This window comes from Pollachius pollachius, assembly GCF_949987615.1.
Source record: "Pollachius pollachius genome assembly, chromosome: 12".
NCBI classification, from domain to species: Eukaryota; Metazoa; Chordata; class Actinopteri; order Gadiformes; family Gadidae; genus Pollachius; species Pollachius pollachius.
Window position 1 is genome coordinate 1,969,762 of NC_136945.1, and position 21,837 is coordinate 1,991,598.

A 21,837-nucleotide genomic window follows, 5' to 3' on the forward strand; every position below is an offset into this window, starting at 1 on the left:
CCCCAGTGAGGAGCAGGACCCCCTATAGCCCCCCAGTGAGGAGCAGGACCCCCTATAGCCCCCCAGTGAGGAGAAGGACCCCCTATAGCCCCCCAGTGAGGAGAAGGACCCCTCATAGCCCCCCAGTGAGGAGCAGGACCCCCTATAGCCCCCCAGTGAGGAGAAGGACCCCCTATAGCCCCCCAGTGAGGAGCAGGACCCCCTATAGCCCCCCAGTGAGGAGCAGGACCCCCTATAGCCCCCCAGTGAGGAGAAGGACCCCCTATAGCCCCCCAGTGAGGAGAAGGACCCCCTATAGCCCCCCAGTGAGGAGCAGGACCCCCTATAGCCCCCCAGTGAGAAACAGGACCCCCTGGAGAGGACCCTCTTCATTGGACCCCCTGTAGCCCCCCAGTGAGGAGCAGGACCCCTCATAGCCCCCCAGTGAGGAGCAGGACCCCTCATAGCCCCCCAGTGAGGAGAAGGACCCCCTGGAGCAGGACCCTCTTCATTGGACCCCCTGTAGCCCCCCAGTGAGGAGCAGGACCCCCTATAGGACCCCCCAGTGAGAAACAGGACCCCCTGGAGAGGACCCTCTTCATTGGACCCCCTGTAGCCCCCCAGTGAGGAGAAGGACCCCCTGGAGCAGGACCCTCTTCATTGGACCCCCTGTAGCCCCCCAGTGAGGAGAAGGACCCCCTGGAGCAGGACCCTCTTCATTGGACCCCCTGTAGCCCCCCAGTGAGTAGCATACTCACATCAAACAGCCTCTCTATGTAGACCTCCTCGTTGACCTTGTCCCGCAGCATGTCCTGGGAGTGGCGCATGAAGGTCACATAGCCGTCCGCCACGTCCATGCCCGGCTTCTGCAGGTACAAGAAGTAAAGGAGTCCCACAACGTTAAAGCCTCTGGCAGGCTGGGGAGGGAGCGCACAACATCTAGAGTCATTACTTCACAACGCACAACAAGACATCAAGGACAACAGGTGTTCTTAAACACAACGCTATCTGTGGCTCAGCCGCACATGAACCAGAAACATTGGTAACTGATCTTGTTTGAGAGAATGCCACTTCACATTGTCTGAACATTTCCAGTTGTTTGGACTTCATATGCTATAACTTCATCAGATCCATTGCTTTGTCACAGACTGCTGTCCTTGTTCCTTCTTCTGCTTCAGTCGTTCCTTTTATTTCTCTGTTATATGTTATACGTGATATGCAAACTCCATCCCAATGTCCAGTACTTATGTGTCATAGAGTCCCTTCTTTACCATTGTTACGGGGAATAAGGCAACATAATCACATTCACTAGTGCAGACTTTGCATTCATTATTCATCAGCATTGCGGATGCAAAACATGAAAGGTTCTGTCTGCTTAATGAAGTGGTAGCTGTTCCCTGCCTGAATGTGTTCGCTCCCTGAGTCTCTCTACACGTCACACTACCCTGCGGTCCACAGGGAACTACAAAGCACTGGGACCCCAGTCTCAAGCCATCACAGGCCTCTCCTAACTGGTGACTCAAGTCAAGATCCTGCAGAGTCCTTATCTTCACTTCCACTTCCTCTGTACTTTCAACACATCAGTCCAATCTGCCAACGCGCAAAGGAATGTGCAATTGGACTATCCCTTCCCAAATCGTACTTTGATACATTAAACACACAATAAGCATCACGGGCAAAACATACTCAGTGCCACTTTAGATTGGTTTACAGTGCTTTTAATTTGGAAGAAGTATCGGTTTATTACACGGACGAAGGCCATGGTGGGCAGATTAAAATGCTATTTGTAGCTCCGGGCCTTGCTGTTCCCAGATCAGTGGCTTGTTGTTTTACAACATGGGATCACAACCGCACGGCGTGCAGCAACGCCACGGCTGGCGCTGTTGGCAGGGACGGCTGTATGCATATGAATGGACACATGCAGGAGAACCATGGGACACTTGTGAACGGGGAAATGCAAATGCTTCGTCTGCAGAGCGGCTTGGCGCACGCTCGGCCAAGTGTTATGCAATTCACAAAACAAATAGATGGCAAGTGTGAAATGAGATGCTTTATCAAGGAACTGGATGGTCCAATCGACTAATGACTAGAGTCTAGGAATCCAAACAAACACGCACAGACACTCACTCCACAATGACATAACACGCTCCTCTTAAAGTATACAGGCCATAACGTGTAAGGCAGACAGACAGACAAACACAAAGTACCCCATCGCGCACACACACACACACACACACACACACACACACACACACACACACACACACACAGAGACAGACCACACACACACACACACACACACACACACACCACAACATAGTTCTATCCTTTGGAAGTACACAGGCCATAAGGTGTAACACAGACAGACAGACAGACACCATAATAATTAGCTGTCACTTACAGGAACATCCACATACTTAGAGGCAGCTTTCACCTTGAGGTAGATGGGGAGAGATGGGGTGAAAGTGTTAGAGCTCTACCAGTTCTCCACAGCATGGCTTCATAGCACCACAGTGTGCCTACAGGAGGTCCTGGTCACCTGCAGTAGAACCTGCTCCTTTACTTCTCTCAAGCGCTCTCAAAGTGCATTTCAAAATTCAGCCTGAACTATTTACCCCACCACCGATTGGGTTGTTAAGTGAGTTAAGATATTTGGAATGGAAAGGGAATAACCAAGCAAAATAATCAAAGTGCATAGAAAGAAAATGTGGTTCTGGGATTGAATATGAGGGAAATGATTGCATATTGGCTACGTGAGGCTGCTTGCACACCTCTCTTCAGCTCAGACATCAAATAATGTTGCAAAATTATTTTGTTTACAATCCTTGTTTGGCGACCTGCTGTTCCACTGAGATGCTTCAATCTAGGGGCCGCTTTTACTGATCAACATGCTAGCAATGTAAATAAAGAAGATGGCTCTTAGAGTCCCGCCGGCCTCCTAACCGTCCTCATGAACGCAGGAGCACATTGTTGTGGAGCGCGCTATCATTTGCTGCTTATTGATTAAGTGGTAATGGGTCTGGGTTATGTGGGTGTGTGGGTGTGTGTGTGCATGTGCATGCGTGTGTGTGTGTGTTTGTTTGTGTGTGTGCATGCATTTGTGTGCCCGTGTGTGCTTGTGTGTATATGTGTGTGTGTATGTTGGTGTGCGCATGCCTGTGTATGCGTGTGCGTTTGTGTGTATGTGTATGTGTATGTGTATGTGTGTGTGTGTGTGTGTGTGTGTGTGTGTGTGTGTGTGTTTGTGTGTGTGTGTGTGTGTGTGTGTGTGTGTGTGTTGTGGCAACCCGGTCCCAACCCCTTGGGCCAGGCAGCCCCGGGGAGAGATGGTGGATGGCGTATATCGCTAATATCCACCAGCCGGAACCAGAGAGCGTCCGTTGCGTCACTCTAATCGGCGCAGTGGAGAACACCTGTGGCGGAGGACGAGCAAGACCAGGTAATCCTTTAAAAGGCTGTGACAGGTTCTCTTACGGGAGGGAAGCTGGAAGCAGGAGCGGACCAGGGAACCTCCAGGAATGGATCTAGTGGACCTTTTCCCCAACGCTCGCGGGGATGACGATGACAAGCAAGAACAACACCGGAGGAACGAAGCTCCAGACCTGAGCGATATCCCTCTTCAGGGACAAGACCGGCCGGGCCGGAAGGACAACAGCATTGACTCTCTTGTGACTCACGGAGCCATCAATATTATTTCCCGTTTTTCCCACGTTGGGCACAGACCCACACGTTTTCCGTGTTGCCTTGAATAAATGCCTCGGGGCTTTGAACGGACCTTGGCGTGTGGTCATTTCCAACATGACAGAGACATTCCAGGGGCCGGGTCGCCACATGTGGTGGAGAATGCAGGCAGTTTGACCATGCTACGGACTACTTGGGATTACCAGCCCACACGCCAATGCAGAACCCGGAAGGCGCCGTAGCTGCGGCCGCCACCCAGCGTCAGCAACGGGACCAAGCCCTGGCAGCCGCCACCCAGAGAGACACCGCCGAGAGCCTCGTCCTCCTCCAGGAGTCGGTACTACGACTCACCCAGCAAGCAGTGCGCGAAACCCCGACCTCCGCGCCTACCAGCCACCTTACCAAACTCGGGATGGATGACGACGTGGAGGCCTACCTGGAGGTGTTTGAAAGGACAGCTCGTCGGGAGAGCTGGCCGGTGGACCAGTGGGCTCACATACTGTCCCCCTTCCTCACCGGACCCGCATAGTAGGCGAGCCAGGATCTGACGCCGGAACGCGCCAGTCAGTACCCGGAGTTAAAGCAGGCGATACTGGCCATAGTTATAACCTACAGCGATTCCACGACTGGCGATTCGATATCCAAAGCGCAGTACGGACTCAAATCTCCCAGCACGGCAGGCTGGGAAAGTCCCAGCCTCCTGGATCAGGAGATGGCTCGCGGCCGGGGAAAGTCCAAGCCTCCTGGATCAGATCGTAATAGACAATACCATCCGTCAGCTACCGCCAGACGCCCGGATAACCCTCGCCAACAACCACCCAGACACGGTGGACGAGTTGGTCCAGCAACTGGAGAACTGGTAGGTGGCACAATGGCTGAGTTTCAGCGTCCGGGATACATCGCGACCCACCGAGACACGAAAGGACAGACGAGGACCGAATTCCTCTCAGCGATCACCCCCACCGAGGCCACCGACCCTCTCCCAGGAGCCCCGAGAGGATAGGCGCTTCAGCTTCAGCTGCGGACATACGGGACACCTAGCCCGACAGTGTCCCGGAGACCGGAATGTATCCATGCCTTCGACCTTCGCCGAAGGGTGACGGTCAGGACCGTGTCTCCTGGCCACCTGTTGGACACATCAGAAGCCTGGGTCCCCAACTCTCCCTGTACGGGTAGGGAATAAGGACAATCAAGCCCTCCTGGACACCGGCAGTATAGTGACCCTCCTGCACCCAGACCTGGCGGGGGGGCGGCGAGGCGAGCCAATAGAGGTTGCCTGTGTGCATGGGGACACCCGCAGGTATGAGACTTGCCATGTGGTCGTGAGGGCCTCCCGAGGGGTGTTTACGGCACGGGCCGGGATCGTGCCCCACTTCCCCGTATCCCTTCTCAGGGTTCCCGACCATGGTGGGACCCGCCACGACTGCACGGACGAACCGGCTGACCCACTTATGGGGCTCGGCTGGCCCCCTCAACCCCAACAGAATCGTCAGCGCAGGACGACGGGACCGAGGGGGACGGACCAGTGTTAATTTCGTTAACGGAAAATATGACGAAAAATGTTCTTCAATGACATTTTTTCCATGACTAAGGCGAGACGTTGCTAAAAAGAGATCTTTCATAATAAAAACTATGACGAAATGTACGTTTTGTTTTCGTTGACGAGACGAGACAGAAATAAAATGTTGGTGTGCTATTTGGAAATTCAAAATGCATGATATTTTCCAATCATTACCCTCCCGTAAGATTCTTATGAAACGGAAACAATGTTCACTCCTCCAGTAAATAGGACGGACCTTAGCTACGACTTGGCAACGGCAGGTATAGTCCACTCAGCTGTGAGCTAACATTATGCATTGTACATATATATAATTCGAAATTCATCCCAGCCTTTATACCACAGATACTCTAGCATATAACCGCGCTGTCTGATTACAGTTTAATTCATTTTTCACAATTTACCAGCTCTCGTTTTGAAGACGAATCACCGCGCCATTTGTTTCAATGGGAATCGCGACGGTCTATACTGACCGGGGGGGGGGAGGAACGGATCGACCCGGGCAGTTCGCCAGCGCCCAACTACAGGACGATGCCCTGAAGCATGCCTGGAGCCACGTCCTCGCCCATGATGGCCAAGCGAGGGAGTCGGTGAGTTGCTTGCCACACCCTCACTTCAGCACCAAAGGGGGTCTCTGCTCTATCGGGTAGTTGAGAAGGGGGGGATGGTGACCGAACAGCTGGTGGTACCCCGCCCGTATGTTAGCAAGGTACTGTTCATGGCCCACTCCCATCTGTTAGGGATAGCCAGAGAAGTCCTAACAGACCAGGGGTCCTGTTTCATTTCCCGGGTAATGAAAGAACTGCTTAGCCTCATCCAGGTGAAACAGCTCCGACCTCGGTGTACCACCCCCAGACCAACGGACCCCTGGAACGCTTCAATAAGACCCTCAACCAAATGCTAAAGAAGGTCATGGACACAGACTGGAAGAATTGGGACCAGCTCCTGCCCCACGTTCTATTCGCCATCCGCGAAGTACCCCAAGCCTCTACGGGTTTCTCACCCTTCGAGTTGCTGTATGGGAGAAGACCAAGGGGACTCCTCGACCTCACCAAGGAGGCGTGGGAGAGTGGGCCATCCCCCTATTGCACCATGGTGGACCACGTGGAGCAGGTGAGGGACCGCATGGTGCAGGTCTGGCCCATCGTCTGGCCCACCACCTCCGACAGGCCCAGTAGGCCCAGGCCCGGGTCTACAACAGGGGTGCCCAGCTGCGCATATTTCGGCCCGGAGACCTGGTCATGGTACTCTGACCAATGGCGGATTGCAAATTCTTGGCCAAGTGGCACGGGCCTTACGAGGTCGTGGACAGGGTTGGGGAGGTGATCTACCAGGTACGGCAGCCCAGGAGACGCAAACCCACCCAACTATATACCCAACTATATCTACCATATCAACCTGCTGAAGCAGTGGCAGACGGATACCTCCCCGATACCGGCTCCCCTGGGTCTGGCCGCCCGGCGCAACATACTGGTGGTCCCCGTGGGAGACGACCTCAGCCCCGCCCAGAAGCAGGATCTTGAAGAAATCATCCTTGACACCAGGATGTGTTCTCGGAAGTACCAGGCAGGACCACGGTGGCCCAACACGATATTAGGACGGCGCCAGGCATCACAGTGCGCTTCCCCCCCTACCGGGTCCCGGAAGCCCAGAGAAACGCTATCCGGGAGGAGGTCGCCAGAATGCTCTGGCTCCGAGTCATAGAGGAGTCACGCAGCACCTGGTCTAGTCCCGTCGTCCTAGTACCCAAACCCGATGGGACATTCAGGTTTTGCAATGACTTCTGGAGACTCAATGAGGTCTCGGATTTCGACGCCTACCCCATGCCCAGGGTCAATAAACTAATTGAGGGGCTCGGTCCCGCCCGCTACCCCACCACCCTGGACCTCACAAAGGCGTACTGGCAGGGGCCGCTCACCAGAACCGCGCGGGAGAAAACTGCGTTTGCGACCCTGGGGGGTCTATACCAATACACGGTCCTCCCATTCGGCGTCCATGGCGCACCTGCCACGATCCAGAGGATGATGGACCAGCTCCTTCGGACGCACCAGGCGTACGCAGCCACCTATATAGACGACATCATCATCCACAGCGCCAGCTGGGATGTCCACCTTCGGCAGCTGTGGGCAGTCCTGGGGGAGTTGAGGAGGGCCGGACTCACGGCCAACCCCACCAAGTGCCACCTGGGTCTGGAGGAGACGTCCTACCTGGGGTACCAAGTAGGACGGGGAAACGTCCGACCCCGAACTGGCCCCGCCCCACCTCCAAAAAGCAGGTGAAATCATTTCTTGGTCTGCTAGGGTACTACCAGAGGTTTATCCCCGGCTTCGCCACTCTGGCCAGTCCCCTAAATGATTTGATTCGGAAGGCCCTGCCAGACCGGGTAACGTGGTCGGAGGCAGCAGAGAGAGCATTCGGTACCCTTAGACAAGCCCTCTGCTCGGAGACTGTCCTGATAACCCCTGATTTCTTTCTACCCCTAATAGTCCACACTGACGCGTCCGAAGTGGGACTGGGAGCAGTACTTTGTCAGGTCCGGGTGGGAGAGGAACACCCAGTGACCTACATTAGCAGAAAGCTCCTCTCCAATGAGAAGAACTATTCCACTGTGGAGAAGGAGGCCCTGGCCATCAAGTGGGCCCTGGACAAGCTGAGGAACTATCTCCTGGACAGGGAGTTCACACTCGTCACCAACCATGCGCCACTCAAGTGGATGGCCAGCGCGAAGGACTCGAACGCCGGGGTGACGAGGTGGTACTTGGCCCTCCAGGATTTCAGGTTCCAGGTGGACCACAGGCCAGACAGGGAACACGCCAACGCCGACGCTCTGTCCCACAGAGATGCCTGTCTCTGTTCGGTCAGAGAAAACCCGGGGCTTCAACCAGCGGTGGAGGAGTGTGGCAACCCAGTCCCAACCCCTCGGGCCAGGCGGCCCCGGGGAGAGGTGGTGGATGGCGTATACCGCCGATATCCACCAGCCGGAGCCAGAGAGCGTCCATTGCGTCACCCTAATCGGCGCAGTGGAGAACACCTACGGCGGAGGACGAGCAAGACCAGGTAAACCTTTAAAAGGCTGTGACAGGTTCTCTTACGGAAGGGAAACTGGAAGCAGGAGCGGACCAGGGAACCTCCAGGAACGGATCTAGCTGACCTAATCCCACACAATCGCGGGGACGATGTCGACAAGCGAGAACAACACCGGAAGAACGGAGCTCCAGACCGTTTTCCGTGTTACCTTGAATAAATGCCCCTTGGGGCTTTGAAAGGACCTTGGCGTGTGGTAATTTCCAGCGTGACAGAGACATTCCTGGGGCCGGGTCGCCAAAGTGTGTGTGTGTGCGTGTGCGCGTGCGTGTGTGCGTGCGTGCGTGCGTGTGTGTGTCCGTGTGTGTGTCTTACGGTGAAGGACAGGAAGGAAGAGAACAGCGTTCCCTCGTCGTAGCGGGACAGCTTGGCCAGGACGCTCTCCAGGATGACCATGAACTGGGAACACAGAGTTACCATAGCTCTGTCACATGAGAGCTGTCAGAGGGGCTGTTAGAGGGGCTGGAGAGGGCGTCCAAAACACATTAGTTCAGGGTCACTTGGTAGAAATGGTATAGCCAGTCGACTGTGGAGGGAAATGCACTGTGAGAATATCTTAGTTGAGTGCACCTGATTCTGTATGAGACTATTTAGATTGGACCACACCTGGCTAATTCATAACCAGTTGGGGCATCTCTTTCCTGGTTGGATGGGGGGAATTCTTTTTCCCTGTCAATCACAGGTGTGAGAGAGAGGGAGCAGAGAAGAGAGAGAGGAGGGAGGGAGGGAGGGAGGGAGGGAGGGAGCAGAAAGAGAGAAGAGAGGGAGGGAGGAAGAGGGAGGAGAGAAGGAGGAAGGGAGGAGAGAGGAAAGGAGGGAGGGAGAGAGGTAGCAGAGAGGGAGGGAGGAAAGAGGGAGAGAGAGAGAGGGGTGGAGAGAGGGAGCAGAGAGGGAGGTGCTCTTGGTTCTTTCGTTTTAAACTCTTGCTCTCTGTTACTCTTTTCTGCTCTCTATACAGCTCTCCAATTGTAGCCAGTGTAGCTGTAATGTTGCTTTTATTACACATTGAATAACCAGTAACTCTTTATTCATGTTGCTGTAGTACTCCAGTCACATTACTAAAGAATAGCGTTGTCTCTCCAAACAGAGACCTTTCCAACATTGACTCGGTTTGTTCTATTACAGTCAAATTACCGACAAAGCGCTTTGTTTTGATGCAGTTTCCATTGATACTGTTAAATGAACACATTCAATTCATGGTTTCCTCGTGCTATACGTTGGTGTCGGACCATGTGGAGGTTTGAACGGGTTCCATCGAGCGGGGGTCAGCCTACCTTTGCTACCAGTAGAGTGATCATCTCCTTCACCGTCTCCTCAATCAGGTTGTCGATCTGAGAATGGTATTGTCTCTGGAAACAGAACGACAGAGCCACTGTTACTCTGCTCCACTGGCCACGCAGACAACTGCTACGGGGACATCTCACTGGTCTCACAGCCATTAAAACATGAAACGGAATCTACTCTAACTCTTAAAATAGTAAGTCGTTTTGAAATAGTGAAAATATAATTTATAGAAAATCGTTACAACAAACACATCTTCACTGAGTTCAAATAATCATTTACAACACCTTATAATTAGGGAACACCCATGAACAATTAACATGGGTTAATGAAGTAATAAGCAAAACGATATAGCATTAGCATAGGGTTTAGGGTAAACATAGTTTAACCCCAGCCCTAATAAATCACGTATAAATGAAGACCTCAACATTCACATCATTAACTCAAACCGACCTGCATGAGCGTTCTCTGGAAATGTGCCCCTATCCATTCTGATAACGTTTCTAGAGATTTTTTTTTACTTTGCATAATATTTAATTAATTTTGATAACATTTTTGATATAAATATATTTTTGATTGACATTCCTAGAGAAATGTTCATTGAATTTTTTTGTATGTCAGCAACGATTTCTATGGTTGCCATGGATATTGATATGGATGCTGCTATACCTTAAACCAGCTAGCATGTTGTTTGAATCCTTGTGTCCTTCCCTTACGTTCTCACTTGAGCTGTTTAGTTGTTGTCATATGTAACTGATGGTTTCTGAGAGACTCAGGGATTATAGTTATTCTACCTCTTTGGAACGGACGAGTCCGACTGGAAACCAGGAATGGTGTTTGCTTCGTCAGAAAGTCTATTCAAGGGTTCATTATATAAGAAACGCTATGTTTTAAAACACCACCATGACAAATGGATAGTGCTGTTTGATTATGTTCTTAGAAGAAAACAGAGATATTTGAGCGATTTTTTTCAAAGGTCAAAAGGGGCAAAATGTTGCATAAACTAACAAACTTAACATCATATATATTCAATGAACAAAGGCTATGAAAAATTAAAATTCTCTCTGAAATTTGACCAAAATGCATTTTAATTCTGAAACTAAATTTCAGCCTTAACCACTGAGAATCAAATGAATGTCATCTATTTTGTTTATTGCAGATGTCAAGAGGAGCTGCACCATGGAACGCTCATAGGGGGCGTTTTGGTTCGTACTCACGAATGACCTATCAGGTCCTTAAGTTGGAGAACAGGGTGCAATGTCCGCATCCAAGGTGTTAGAGGGTACAACTAGGATTAGTTACAAGGGCAAGGATGTAGGTGACACAGAGAAACAAGAAGCATTATTTGACATCAACCAGTGATGCCTGGGGTCTGGTATGAAGGAGGTTTTAGTTGGGAGACGGGTTGGGAGACGGGGGGGTAGTACAGATAAGACCCACATCTACAACCATTGAGATTCACAGCTGCTCTTACTCCATCTCTTCCAGGCGAGCTGGCTGAACTATTCTTTTTACTGAAACAAATTGAGTTTCAGGAGAAATTACTCGTTAACTGCAAGATGGTGATCCAGCAGTCACCTCTACACTAACATTCCCACCCCGCTGGAGCTAAGAGTAATAAGGAACCAGCCCCCATAATGCACTGGCTCCATGATGAATGCATGGCGGTGTGAGTGGAGCAGCATCTCCACGGCTGCAGGCAGCCACTGTGATCTCAATCCTTTTGTTCTGGGCCTGTGGAGCCAAGGAAGCGTCTTTACGGATTCTCGGGTAATTAATTCAGCATTGGTAATTGGTATCAGCTTCAAGAATCCGCGAACATGAGAACTCTCACTTCTATCCCATGTATATTCAATACGTCAACACATATGCTAATGAAATCCAAACAATTGCAAGTGTAGGGAGACAGACAGGGGGAACGGGAAAGCTAATTATACATTTGGGACCAGGGGTGAGATTTAAATTGATTGTTAGCCACACTTACTTACCCATTCTCTAACGAACTTTGACATGTCAAATCAGAAACAGGGTAGGAATGAAACAGAAGAAAGATTGAGAAGTACCAGTTGTAAATCAAACGATTCAAGAGTTTTTGGGTGTTGTTACGTTGTCTAATGCAAATCAGGTGTCAGACTGTGTGCCATTGAGAGGGGAGATCATCCACGCTAAACTAACGCAGAGTTAGGCAGAGCAATAACAATTATCTTAAAAATGTTCCTTTAAAGAGGATTTCAATCTAACCATCTAAACTTAGTCAATAAAACCACAATTCTGTGAATTCATTGATTAATAAAAACAATAACATAACAATAAACAATAACAATTGCTAATCCAAAATTCAGTGTATTTAAACAGCAGTGGAGTAAGACTTTGATTTGATTTCTTCATATTTAAAATTATAATTTCATGAAAACATACCTCATGAATTTATTCATTGTTAGTCATTAGTGGTAACATGGCCACACATTTCAAAAGTCCTACCACTCAAATTGAAGTCAAGGCTATCTCACACACGCACACACACACACACACACACACACACACGCACACACACACCCTCAGGTCCTACCTCCTGGCCCAGCTCCATGGCGCAGAGCTTGGCGGACTGGGCCTTGGCGTCCACCATCACGTTGAACATGGTGCAGATGGACTGTGGCACGCGGAAGTCTGTGGCGCGGCTGCTCTTCTGGAGACGGACCTCAAAGGCCACGCGGGTCCTGGGGGGACCCGGGGGGGGGGGGGGGGGGGGGGGGGGGGGGGGGGGGCACAACTGATTAAAAATAGTAAATACAATAAATAACTAAAATCTTAGGTTAATGATTATGTATTATGATTATGAGTATTTAGCAACATCATCATAGAGCACCTTTAGTTCAACCTTTGAAAAGCAGTAGGATGAGTAAGTCGGGTTTTAAACTATTGTTCTGCACCACGGGCCACCTGTGGCAGGTTATTCCACAGAGTGTGAACCATTATTGCAGATCGCTCTACCCTTGGGATTCAAATTAGCCTTCAGGATGCCCAGAGAAATGTGGGAGGCTGATCATCCGAGATAGCGTGTGATAGCCTGGACTTCAAGAGTTTAGTCACCAAGTGCTAAATCAAAGGTAAAGAGTCTTCACCTTGTACCTGGTCTCTGCGTGAGCGTGTGACCAACATAGGGCCACCCGCCCAAGCTGGTGCGGCACTAGGCAGCTTACATGGTAAAGGTCTCCCCTCTTGATGCAGGATTCTATCAGGTGCCAGCTCTCACCTCTTGATGCAGGACTCTATCATGTCGCTTGACATGAGCTTCAGACGGCTCTCCAGGTGCTTGCCAAACTCTTCCTCAGGCCAGTGAAGGTCTCTGATGAAGGTCTGCAGAGCGTCCAGCTTCCAGAAAAGATCCTCTGAGGTTCCTGAACCGTTACTGCGTGGGGTTCACAAGGCATATCACAATGGTCAAACATCAGAGGAGGAAGTCATAGCTTGATGGAAGGTGAGGAAACAGAGGAACATGAAGGATCATCTGGGATCCTTCATGAATGGTGGAGGTTTAATTATGCCATAATCATTATTATCATGATCATAATAAAGGTGTTCATAGGTGAAATATACACTGGGGATGCTAGGGACAGCACTTTCTGAAATAGCTGATTTTGTCCCCATCACTTTTTATAAGCATATGATGGTGGTTGATGGTGATAGTTTAGCAGCAATGGAAGTGATCCATGGCCTTGGGCTGACTGGGACTCGTACTGGTACAGCGAGGACATCGTTCTGCCCTTTATGGCATCCCAGGCTATCCCCTTTGGATGCTTTTTGGGGTGGATTTGTGTGTCTGTGATTACCTTCTCTGGCCTCATACTGATCCGATAGTAGATTGCCTAACTTTTAAATATGTTTTTCATCCAAGCCCATCACTTAGATGAAAAACACAAAGCAATAAGCCCATAACACAAACTGACTTCCGTTAATAAAAATCCGTAGGTAAAAATCTGTTGGTAAATCCTGGGCCCACTACTGAAACCAAAATATGTATATTTAATATTTTCACATTTCCTTGATGAGTATAAATCCATCTTACACATTTAACATGGAGGTTTATGCGATCCACTGATTTGTCCGATGTTGGAAGTAGATTCTTTAATCTGTGTTTGGGAAGGTAGTTCAACGTTGTCCCTTTCGCTGACTAGCAGGATGTGAGGTTTGAGTAAATATCATGAAAAGAGCTAACAGACAATATTGGCAGGGTTGGGACTTTGTCTGTATACATATGGCGGCATCAACGCCATAGGCAATAAAACACTGGCAGAGATTGAGAGTCAGATAAACCAGGTTCCTGAAGAGCTGGGAGCGGGTTAGTGGAAGCACTGGTTGTTAGCTAATGTAGCTTGATGTCAGACCAAACGAGCTAGAGATGGAAGCAGTCCATTGAAACATCGTTCCTCACCAGAGCGAGACAAAGCGCCGACTGAGGGGCAGAAGGGGAGGCCCACACATCACAGCAAACTGATGTGATGCTACAAGTCTACTCTAGCTGTAGCCAAAAGAAGAATGTGATTGTTCTTCTTGTTCCTGTAAGCCCCATGCTGTCACATTGGCATCAGCTTGGCTTCCAGCTTAAATGTTGGCAATAGGAAGCCGGATCCATGCGACTCCTTCCATATTCATTCCTACCGCTCAACACCTTTTGCACGTCTCCTCCAAATTGAGTTTGGCTGACTTACAAACCACCTGATATTTAAAGCTGGTATTAAAGTACACAGTATTAGAGCTGGCTCTGTAATGCTGCAATCTACATATTTCCCTCGTCGGGAACGGCAGACAGTTTTGGGTCCTGCAGCAGGCCCTAAAGCCCGGGTATGTGGCCCTGTGTTCCACCAGGTCTGCGTGCACACGTCTGCCTGAGCGCATTGCTCAGCAGAGCGGCAGAGAGCGAGCTGTGGCACCATGGTCACACTCCACAGGAGGCGGGATGTCTGCTGTGGATGTGGGGAGCTGTTTTCACACCTCTCCTGTTGTCACTGCAGAAGAGGTTTCACCCGAGATTTGCAAGTGTCATAAATAATGTTTAAAGGGAATTGTAGAGATGTGCCGCGTGCTTTTAATTATGCTAGCTAAACATAGCAGGGCTTATTCCTCAATATCAGGATCCTGCACGTATATTAACATGTGTACAGACGATTTGGTCAAATGTTTACTTTAGACCCTGATAAAGATATTCATGGAAACATTGATATATAAGAGCTCTGGATTATTCCAATGAAGCAGGCTGTGCATTACTCAAACAAAAACATTTGAACTCACACAACCAGCACCAAGCTACAAATCAAGCGACATACGGTCATGAAACAAGAAGAGGCCATTCCTCTACGATCCACATGCAGTACACTCGTCTGTATCCCGACTCTACTTGTTGTCTCGGAGCAGCCGCGAGTCACAAATCTCATTAACAATGTCGGGATAAATTTAGCGTGCTTGAAAGAAGCCAGCGGGTGCGGCTCCTTGAGCGAGCCCTTGGTTTAGGGTGGAGAACAGATGCCAAGATCATGCCAAGGATGTGCGCTAAAGTCTCTTTGAGACAGATACAAACTCAGAGTCATAAATAGGTGCCTTCCAGTGGGGCCTTGGACTGCAGGGCCTCAGCGGAATGCTAGTGCTTGACTCTGATATGTTGGCTACTTTGGACCTTCTGCTCCTCTATGAAGCAGGGCCGGGTCGTGGACTCACAGGTGACCATCAACACTCATTATGGCTCTGCTGGATCAGCTCCTTTATGAACCAGGGCCGGGTCCTGGTCTAACCCAGCAGAGAAGTCTACTTCCTGCGCCCTGGTGCAATGAAGCAGCAGACCCCCCATGAGGGTTAAGACCATGCGAAGCGGCACCAGGATGCCTGGAGGAAGGGTTCAGAGGAAACAGAGCGTGTCTCACTTGACAGGCTCCCAGGACTCCCTCTGGAAGCCGCGGTGGATGGACTGGGCTATGGAGGACTCCATCAGGTCCACGTAACGCACCACCAGCGGGGCGTAAAGGTCCTGCAGGTGCTTGTGGAACTTTCCGTTGCACAGATTGTCTTTGAAAGAGAAACAAACAAAGAAATAATAAAACCATATTCATCTTAAATCTGTGAAATTAATAATAATGCGATTCTTTGGATTTCCCTCATTTTATGTTTCCATGTGTTTTTTTTATTCATAAAAGCCTGTTCGGTCCAACTCTTGGATTAACAACTTGTGACACGAATGTGTGAATTAAAACCAATTAAGTCCCATGTAAACAAACCATTTGCAGACAGTTACAGATCAAATTAGCACTAATCTTACTGAATTAAAGCTCCGTAATTCAATGTATGTCCTCAAAATATATACAGTATATATAAAAAAATAAAAAAAGCATTATATATATTGATATATGTATACAAGGATAAATAGCATCATATATATATATATATAAAGTTAAATAGCTTTAAATATATCTTACTAGTATAATAGCAGGCCTGTCGCACCAGTTACTCAAGTTACTCATGTGCGCATGTGCCAAGCAGCCTGCCATTCACACACACACACAGCAAGCATAAATACACCATAAGCACGCACATACACACCTCATACACACACCGCACACACACTCACATGTGCACGAACATACATGGAAATGCACACACACACACACACACACACACTCACACATTTTAATTCTTTATTTGAATCCACGAATCACATTATAAGAGACAGGATTCAAATATTTCAGAGATGAGATAGGTCTTTGTTCAAGGGTACAAAAAACATCTCCTGCGCCACACTGCCAGACTGCCTATCACTGATGATATGGAGAAGAACTTTGCTAATTGTTTCGATTTTCTGCTAGAGAGCCCTGCCAGCCTTAACCCACTGAAAACACGGTTGTGGACATGCAACAAGCTGCCAAAAATAAACACTATGAGCTTGCAGTGGTAGCCTAGGTCCCATAGTATTTCCAGAATGGGCTGGTATTTAACGATTTTATTATTGAAAGAAATTTCCATGTACAGATCAAACACGCAGCCTATCTCAAGTAAGAGCACTTCCCTTCTGTCTTTGTTTAAAAACACAACATCAGGGGTATTTAGGATGTTACACATCACATCAATAGAGCTCCTAAACCATTCCGGCATGATGCGTGAATGTTTGTACATGGTCACATTTTCTAGAAATACTTCTTTAACATTGCTGGAAATCAGATCGACAAGTCGGTCATGGCGTGCAGTATACAGTCCTTTGTACATAGTACAGCCATTCACAATATGGGCAACTGATTCAAGTTGATGGCCAGAGTGCATTATACAGTGTGGATGGTGGTGTGCAGGGTGCCATAATGCCAGATTGTATTTGGTAGGTAGCATCTGCAGCTTTGGCAGAGAAACAGAGGATGTCCTACCCAACAGCAGCATTTTTGTACATGGAGTGGGAAGCAGAGTGGTCGGCAAAGTCTAGGCATGCTAGCTTTCCCTGCATTCTAAGTCCAGTCCAGTGTTGTAGGGTCTCTGTTTGTTTTATGTTAAGAAGGAATCTCTGCTGTTGTGTTCTGTAGTATGTGTTGTGCCTCGTTGTGGTATACAGTAGCCTCTGTGGTTACAGATGGGTCGGTGACAACTTTTCCTCCCAAAGCCTAGGAAGCTGTCCTGGCCTACTTTGGCCAGAGGGACCTTCCTCTTCCTGAGGTCCAGCAGGAGGGAAGCTCTGGCAAGCTCTCCGACAGTGGCATCATCATTGTTGAGCATGCTGATGAGGTGTGTCAGCCTGTAAGCAGTGTATACCCACCCGTTTGGGACACCCAGCCCCCCCTCTTTATGTGAGAGGAAGATGAGATCCCGGGTAGAGTGTGAGTTCAGCCCTAGCCATTTTCTGACAGCCTGGACTGTTTTATTGTTCATGTCCCGTAAGACATTTTGCAGGATGTGGACGTTTGCAAAGAGGGGTTGTACCTTTGCCAGGGCCACCTCTCTGATAGCGTCCAGTTTCATGACTACAGGGAGTGGGGAGGAATCAATTAGATCGATTATATTCTTATAGGCACAACATAGCTCCTGTGCCTGATGCCCCCACTCACCCGCAATGTTGATGTTATGGCCAAGATAGGTGTATGACTCGCGGCGTGAGTAGACCCTGATAGGCTGTCCCATTATTGTGAAGGAGGGTGGTTTGTCAGATTTGGCTTTATACCAGTGGTTGCCACCGCTGTGTCGCTCATAACGAGCTGCACACTTGGTGTGCTTCACCTCCTGCTTTGACCAGTGAAGAAATTCATCTGTTCTGGCCAGCATGTTGTGTACGACTCTCGTCTCTGGAGGACACCTCGACATCGTCAGCGTAACCCTGAACAGGGTTTGGGGATCTGAATGGGCTCTGTGAGTGGGTGTCCACAGATCACCTGCAGAAAAGATCCCTTATATACATCCGTTATGATGTCTACAAAGGGCTGAGGTAGATGGATCTCCTCCAGTGAATTCAGCATCATTTTGTGGGATAGCGTTCCAAAGGTATCTCTAAAATCTAGGAATACAGTATAAAATTTACATGATTCATTTTTAAAATCATCAACTCCAGTTTTAAGGCAGAACACATGATCGTTTATACCCTGTCTGTCTATGTAAGCTTTTTGTTTGGGTGAGAGGATGCCTGTGTCCATAAGCCATGGGAGGATGCGGCCAAGCAGACATTTCATGAAAATCTTGTAGACAGTGGGAAGGAGAGAGATGTCTCTTCATGTGGATGGGTCGCTTGGAATGTTGTCTTTCTTAGGTATTCTATGGATGAGGGCCCCCTCCATGATCCTGGCACCTTTCTTAATCAAACAGGTGTTAAATAAATATGGTAGTATTTGGGTGGACTTGGGTTTTCTGGCTTTGATGGTCTCATGTCTCATGAATTTGTGCAGTGGATGGATAATAATATGGTATAACTGTCTCTATGCTTCTTGACCAAAGGGGCGGGGTCAGTGTTTGGGTCAGGGGTGATTGACATTTGGCCATAAAGTACTTAAACGTACTTAAACGATAAACGTCAGTAGTATCATTGACAGTTGGCGGGAAACATGCTATCATTTAGAATTATGTCAATAGCTTTGGACCTGCAGTGCTGCCATAGGTACGACAGTTTGTCTCTGCTTACTGTCCTTTTGCATTTGTGGTGTCGTCTGCTGCCCCTCTGCTGAGCGATGGTTGGATGACGTCTCTCACGAAGATCAACTGTTTCTCAATTCCAGGAAGTAATGGAAGCCGGTGTAAACTCAGTTGGATGTTTATCGCTCAATGGAAACTTTTTTAGAATCCGTGTTGCGCATTTCAGGAGTGGTAATCTAAACTCTTTCCCGTTATTTCCTGTGCGGAATATTCCATTTTGGAAGAGTACTCTGGTTAGGATTGATGCCACTTTACTCCACTTCGCTTGATCGCCGCAGCAGGCAAAGTAAGCTCTTTCTTGGAGTAGTTTGGTATCCAATGGTTTCCTGAATTGTCTTTCATGAGTCTCGAACATTGTCCTTTCATGGCATTGAAGTTGGAGCACGTAGTTGTTAAAATCCAGGGGGGGGGTCTTCCCCGTCCGATGGTGGTTGCTGGACGGGGTCATGGGTTTGCCTCAGTTGTTTGTAGACACGGCCGCTGGCCAGGGCTTGTTTGAAGGCAATCCATAGCACTGTGACTAGCCACATGTTAGGTACTAATGTCTAAAGCTTATCTTTCTCTGCTGCATTAAGGATGGCAGTTACAACGGGTGAGATGTTATATTTTGTATGTTTGTTGGGGCGGCATACCGGCATGCTGGCTACCGGCGTGACGCATGTGCACACATACACACACACACTGCACATCGAGACAAAGGAAGCGACACATACACGGAAGTGTGCACACACACTCGCACACACAGACGTGCACACACACCGTACGTCAAGACAAAGGCAGTGGCACACTCACTGAGCTAAGACGTTATGTCTTAGCTCGACACACGCGCACACACACACGCAGGTAAGTATGAGGGGCCGCCTGGGACAGAATTCATACTTGGTCTTACACACACTATTATAATATTGCATATACACCAGTATACTCATAGACACACACTATTATACTTCCTTTACATGTACAGTGGGGCAAAAAAGTATTTAGTCAGCCACCAATTGTGCAAGTTCTCCCACTTAAAAAGACGAGAGAGGCCTGTAATTTTCATCATAGGTAAACCTCAGCTATGAGAGACAAAATGAAAAAAAAAAAAATCCAGAAAATCACATCGTCTGATTTTTTAAGAATTTATTTGCAAATTATGGTGGAAAATAAGTATTTGGTCACCTACAAACCAGCAAGATTTCTGGCTGTCACAGACCTGTAACTTCTTCTTCTTTAAGAGGCTGTTTACCTGTATTAATGGCACCTGTTTGAACTCCTTATCAGTATAAAAGACACCTGTCCACAACCTCAAACAGTCACACTCCAAACTCCACTATGGCCAAGACCAAAGAGCTGTCAAAGGACACCAGAAACACAATTGTAGACCTGCACCAGGCTGGGAAGTCTGAATCTGCAATAGGTAAGCAGCTTGGTGTGAAGAAATCAACTGTGGGAGCAATTATTAGGAAATGGAATACATACAAGACCACTGATAATCTCCCTCGATCTGGGGCTCCACGCAAGATCTCACCCTGTGGGGTCAAAATGATTACAAGAACGGTGAACAAAAATCCCAGAACCACACGGGGGGACCTAGTGAATGACCTCCAGAGAGCTGGGACCAAAGTAACAAAGGCTACCATCACTAACACACTACGCCGCCAGGGACTCAAATCCTGCAGTGCCAGACGTGTCCCCCTGCTAAAGCTAGTGCATGTCTGGGCCCGTTTGAAGTTTGCTAGAGAGCATTTGGATGATCCAGAACAGGATTTGGAGAATGTCATATGGTCAGATGAAACCAAAATAGAACTTTTTGGTAAAAACTCAACTCGTCGTGTTTGGAGGAGAAAGAATGCCGAGTTGCATCCAAAAAACCCGACCTACAGTGAAGCACGGGGGTGGAAACATCATGCTTTGGGGCTGTTTTTCTGCCAAGGGACCAGGACGTCTGATCCGTGTTACGGAAAGAATGAATGGGGCCATGTATCGTGAGATTTTGAGTGAAAACCTCCTTCCATCAGCAAGGGCACTGAAGATGAAACGTGGCTGGGTCTTTCAGCATGACAATGACCCCAAACACACCGCCCGGGAAACGAAGGAGTGGCTTCGTAAGAAGCATTTCAAGGTCCTGGAGTGGCCTAGCCAGTCTCCAGATCTCAACCCCATAGAAAATCTTTGGAGGGAGTTGAAAGTCTGTGTTGCCCAGCAAGGCCCAAAAACATCACTGCTCTAGAGGAGATCTGCATGGAGGAATGGGCCAAAATACCAGCAGCAGTGTGTGAAAACCTTGTAAAGACTTACAGAAAACGTTTGACCTCTGTCATTGCCAACAAAGGGCATGTAACAAAGTATTGAGATGACCTTTTGTTATTGACCAAATACTTATTTTCCACCATAATTTGCAAATAAATTCTTTAAAAATCAGACAATGTGATTTTCTGGATTTTTTTTTTCATTTTGTCTCCCTGACCAAGCTGAGGTATACCTATGATGAAAATTACAGGCCTCTCTCATCTTTTTAAGTGGGAGAACTTGCACAATTGGTGGCTGACTAAATACTTTTTTGCCCCACTGTATGTATGAGCGTGTAAAGTAGTGTATGTGAAAGAGTATAGTAGTGTGTGAGAGAGCATATACAGTAGTTGGGTATGTGAGAGAGTATAGTAGTGTATGTGAGAGAGCATAGTTGTTTATGCAAGAGAATATAGTAGTGTGTGCGAGAGAGTATAGTTGTTTATGCAAGAGTATAGTAGTGTGTGAGAGGGAGAATAGTAGTGTATGTGAGAGAGTGTAGTAGTGTGTGTGAGAGTATAGATGTTTATGCAAGAGACTACAGTAGTATGTGTGAGAGAGTATATTAGTGTGTGTGAGAGTGTTTGAATGGAACAGAAGTTAGTTTGAATGAAACGGAAGTGAGTTTGAATGAAACAGAAGTGAGTTTGATTCCTCAGTTCCTGATTGGCTGACAGAAGAAGTGGTAGCTTCTGGCGCTCAAAATACTGCGCTGTCATTTCACTCAGGAATTTCCAGCGATTCGTTCGCACCAAAAAAATATTTGGTCGCCTGAGTTTGAGAGAGGCTTCCTCTTGTGACCGCCAATTCATTCTCAACCATGGCCAGTCTCTACG

The 21,837-nt window shown here is 48.4% G+C and overlaps 1 protein-coding gene across 1 annotated transcript in view; it reads right to left on the reverse strand.

The window, feature by feature from the left end:
- The window catches only part of LOC307084118 (calcium-dependent secretion activator 1-like), a gene marked incomplete at both ends in the record, with an annotated part of 142,057 nt that overhangs the window by 16,397 nt on the left and 103,823 nt on the right, over positions 1 to 21,837 (reverse strand). Inside the window, 7 exons of the mRNA XM_079748340.1 lie at positions 738 to 845; positions 2,381 to 2,413; positions 8,618 to 8,701; positions 9,577 to 9,651; positions 12,138 to 12,300; positions 12,837 to 12,992; positions 15,499 to 15,640. Coding sequence (XP_079604466.1) covers positions 738 to 845; positions 2,381 to 2,413; positions 8,618 to 8,701; positions 9,577 to 9,651; positions 12,138 to 12,300; positions 12,837 to 12,992; positions 15,499 to 15,640 — 761 coding nt within the window. The remainder of the gene's footprint in view (positions 1 to 737; positions 846 to 2,380; positions 2,414 to 8,617; positions 8,702 to 9,576; positions 9,652 to 12,137; positions 12,301 to 12,836; positions 12,993 to 15,498; positions 15,641 to 21,837) is intronic.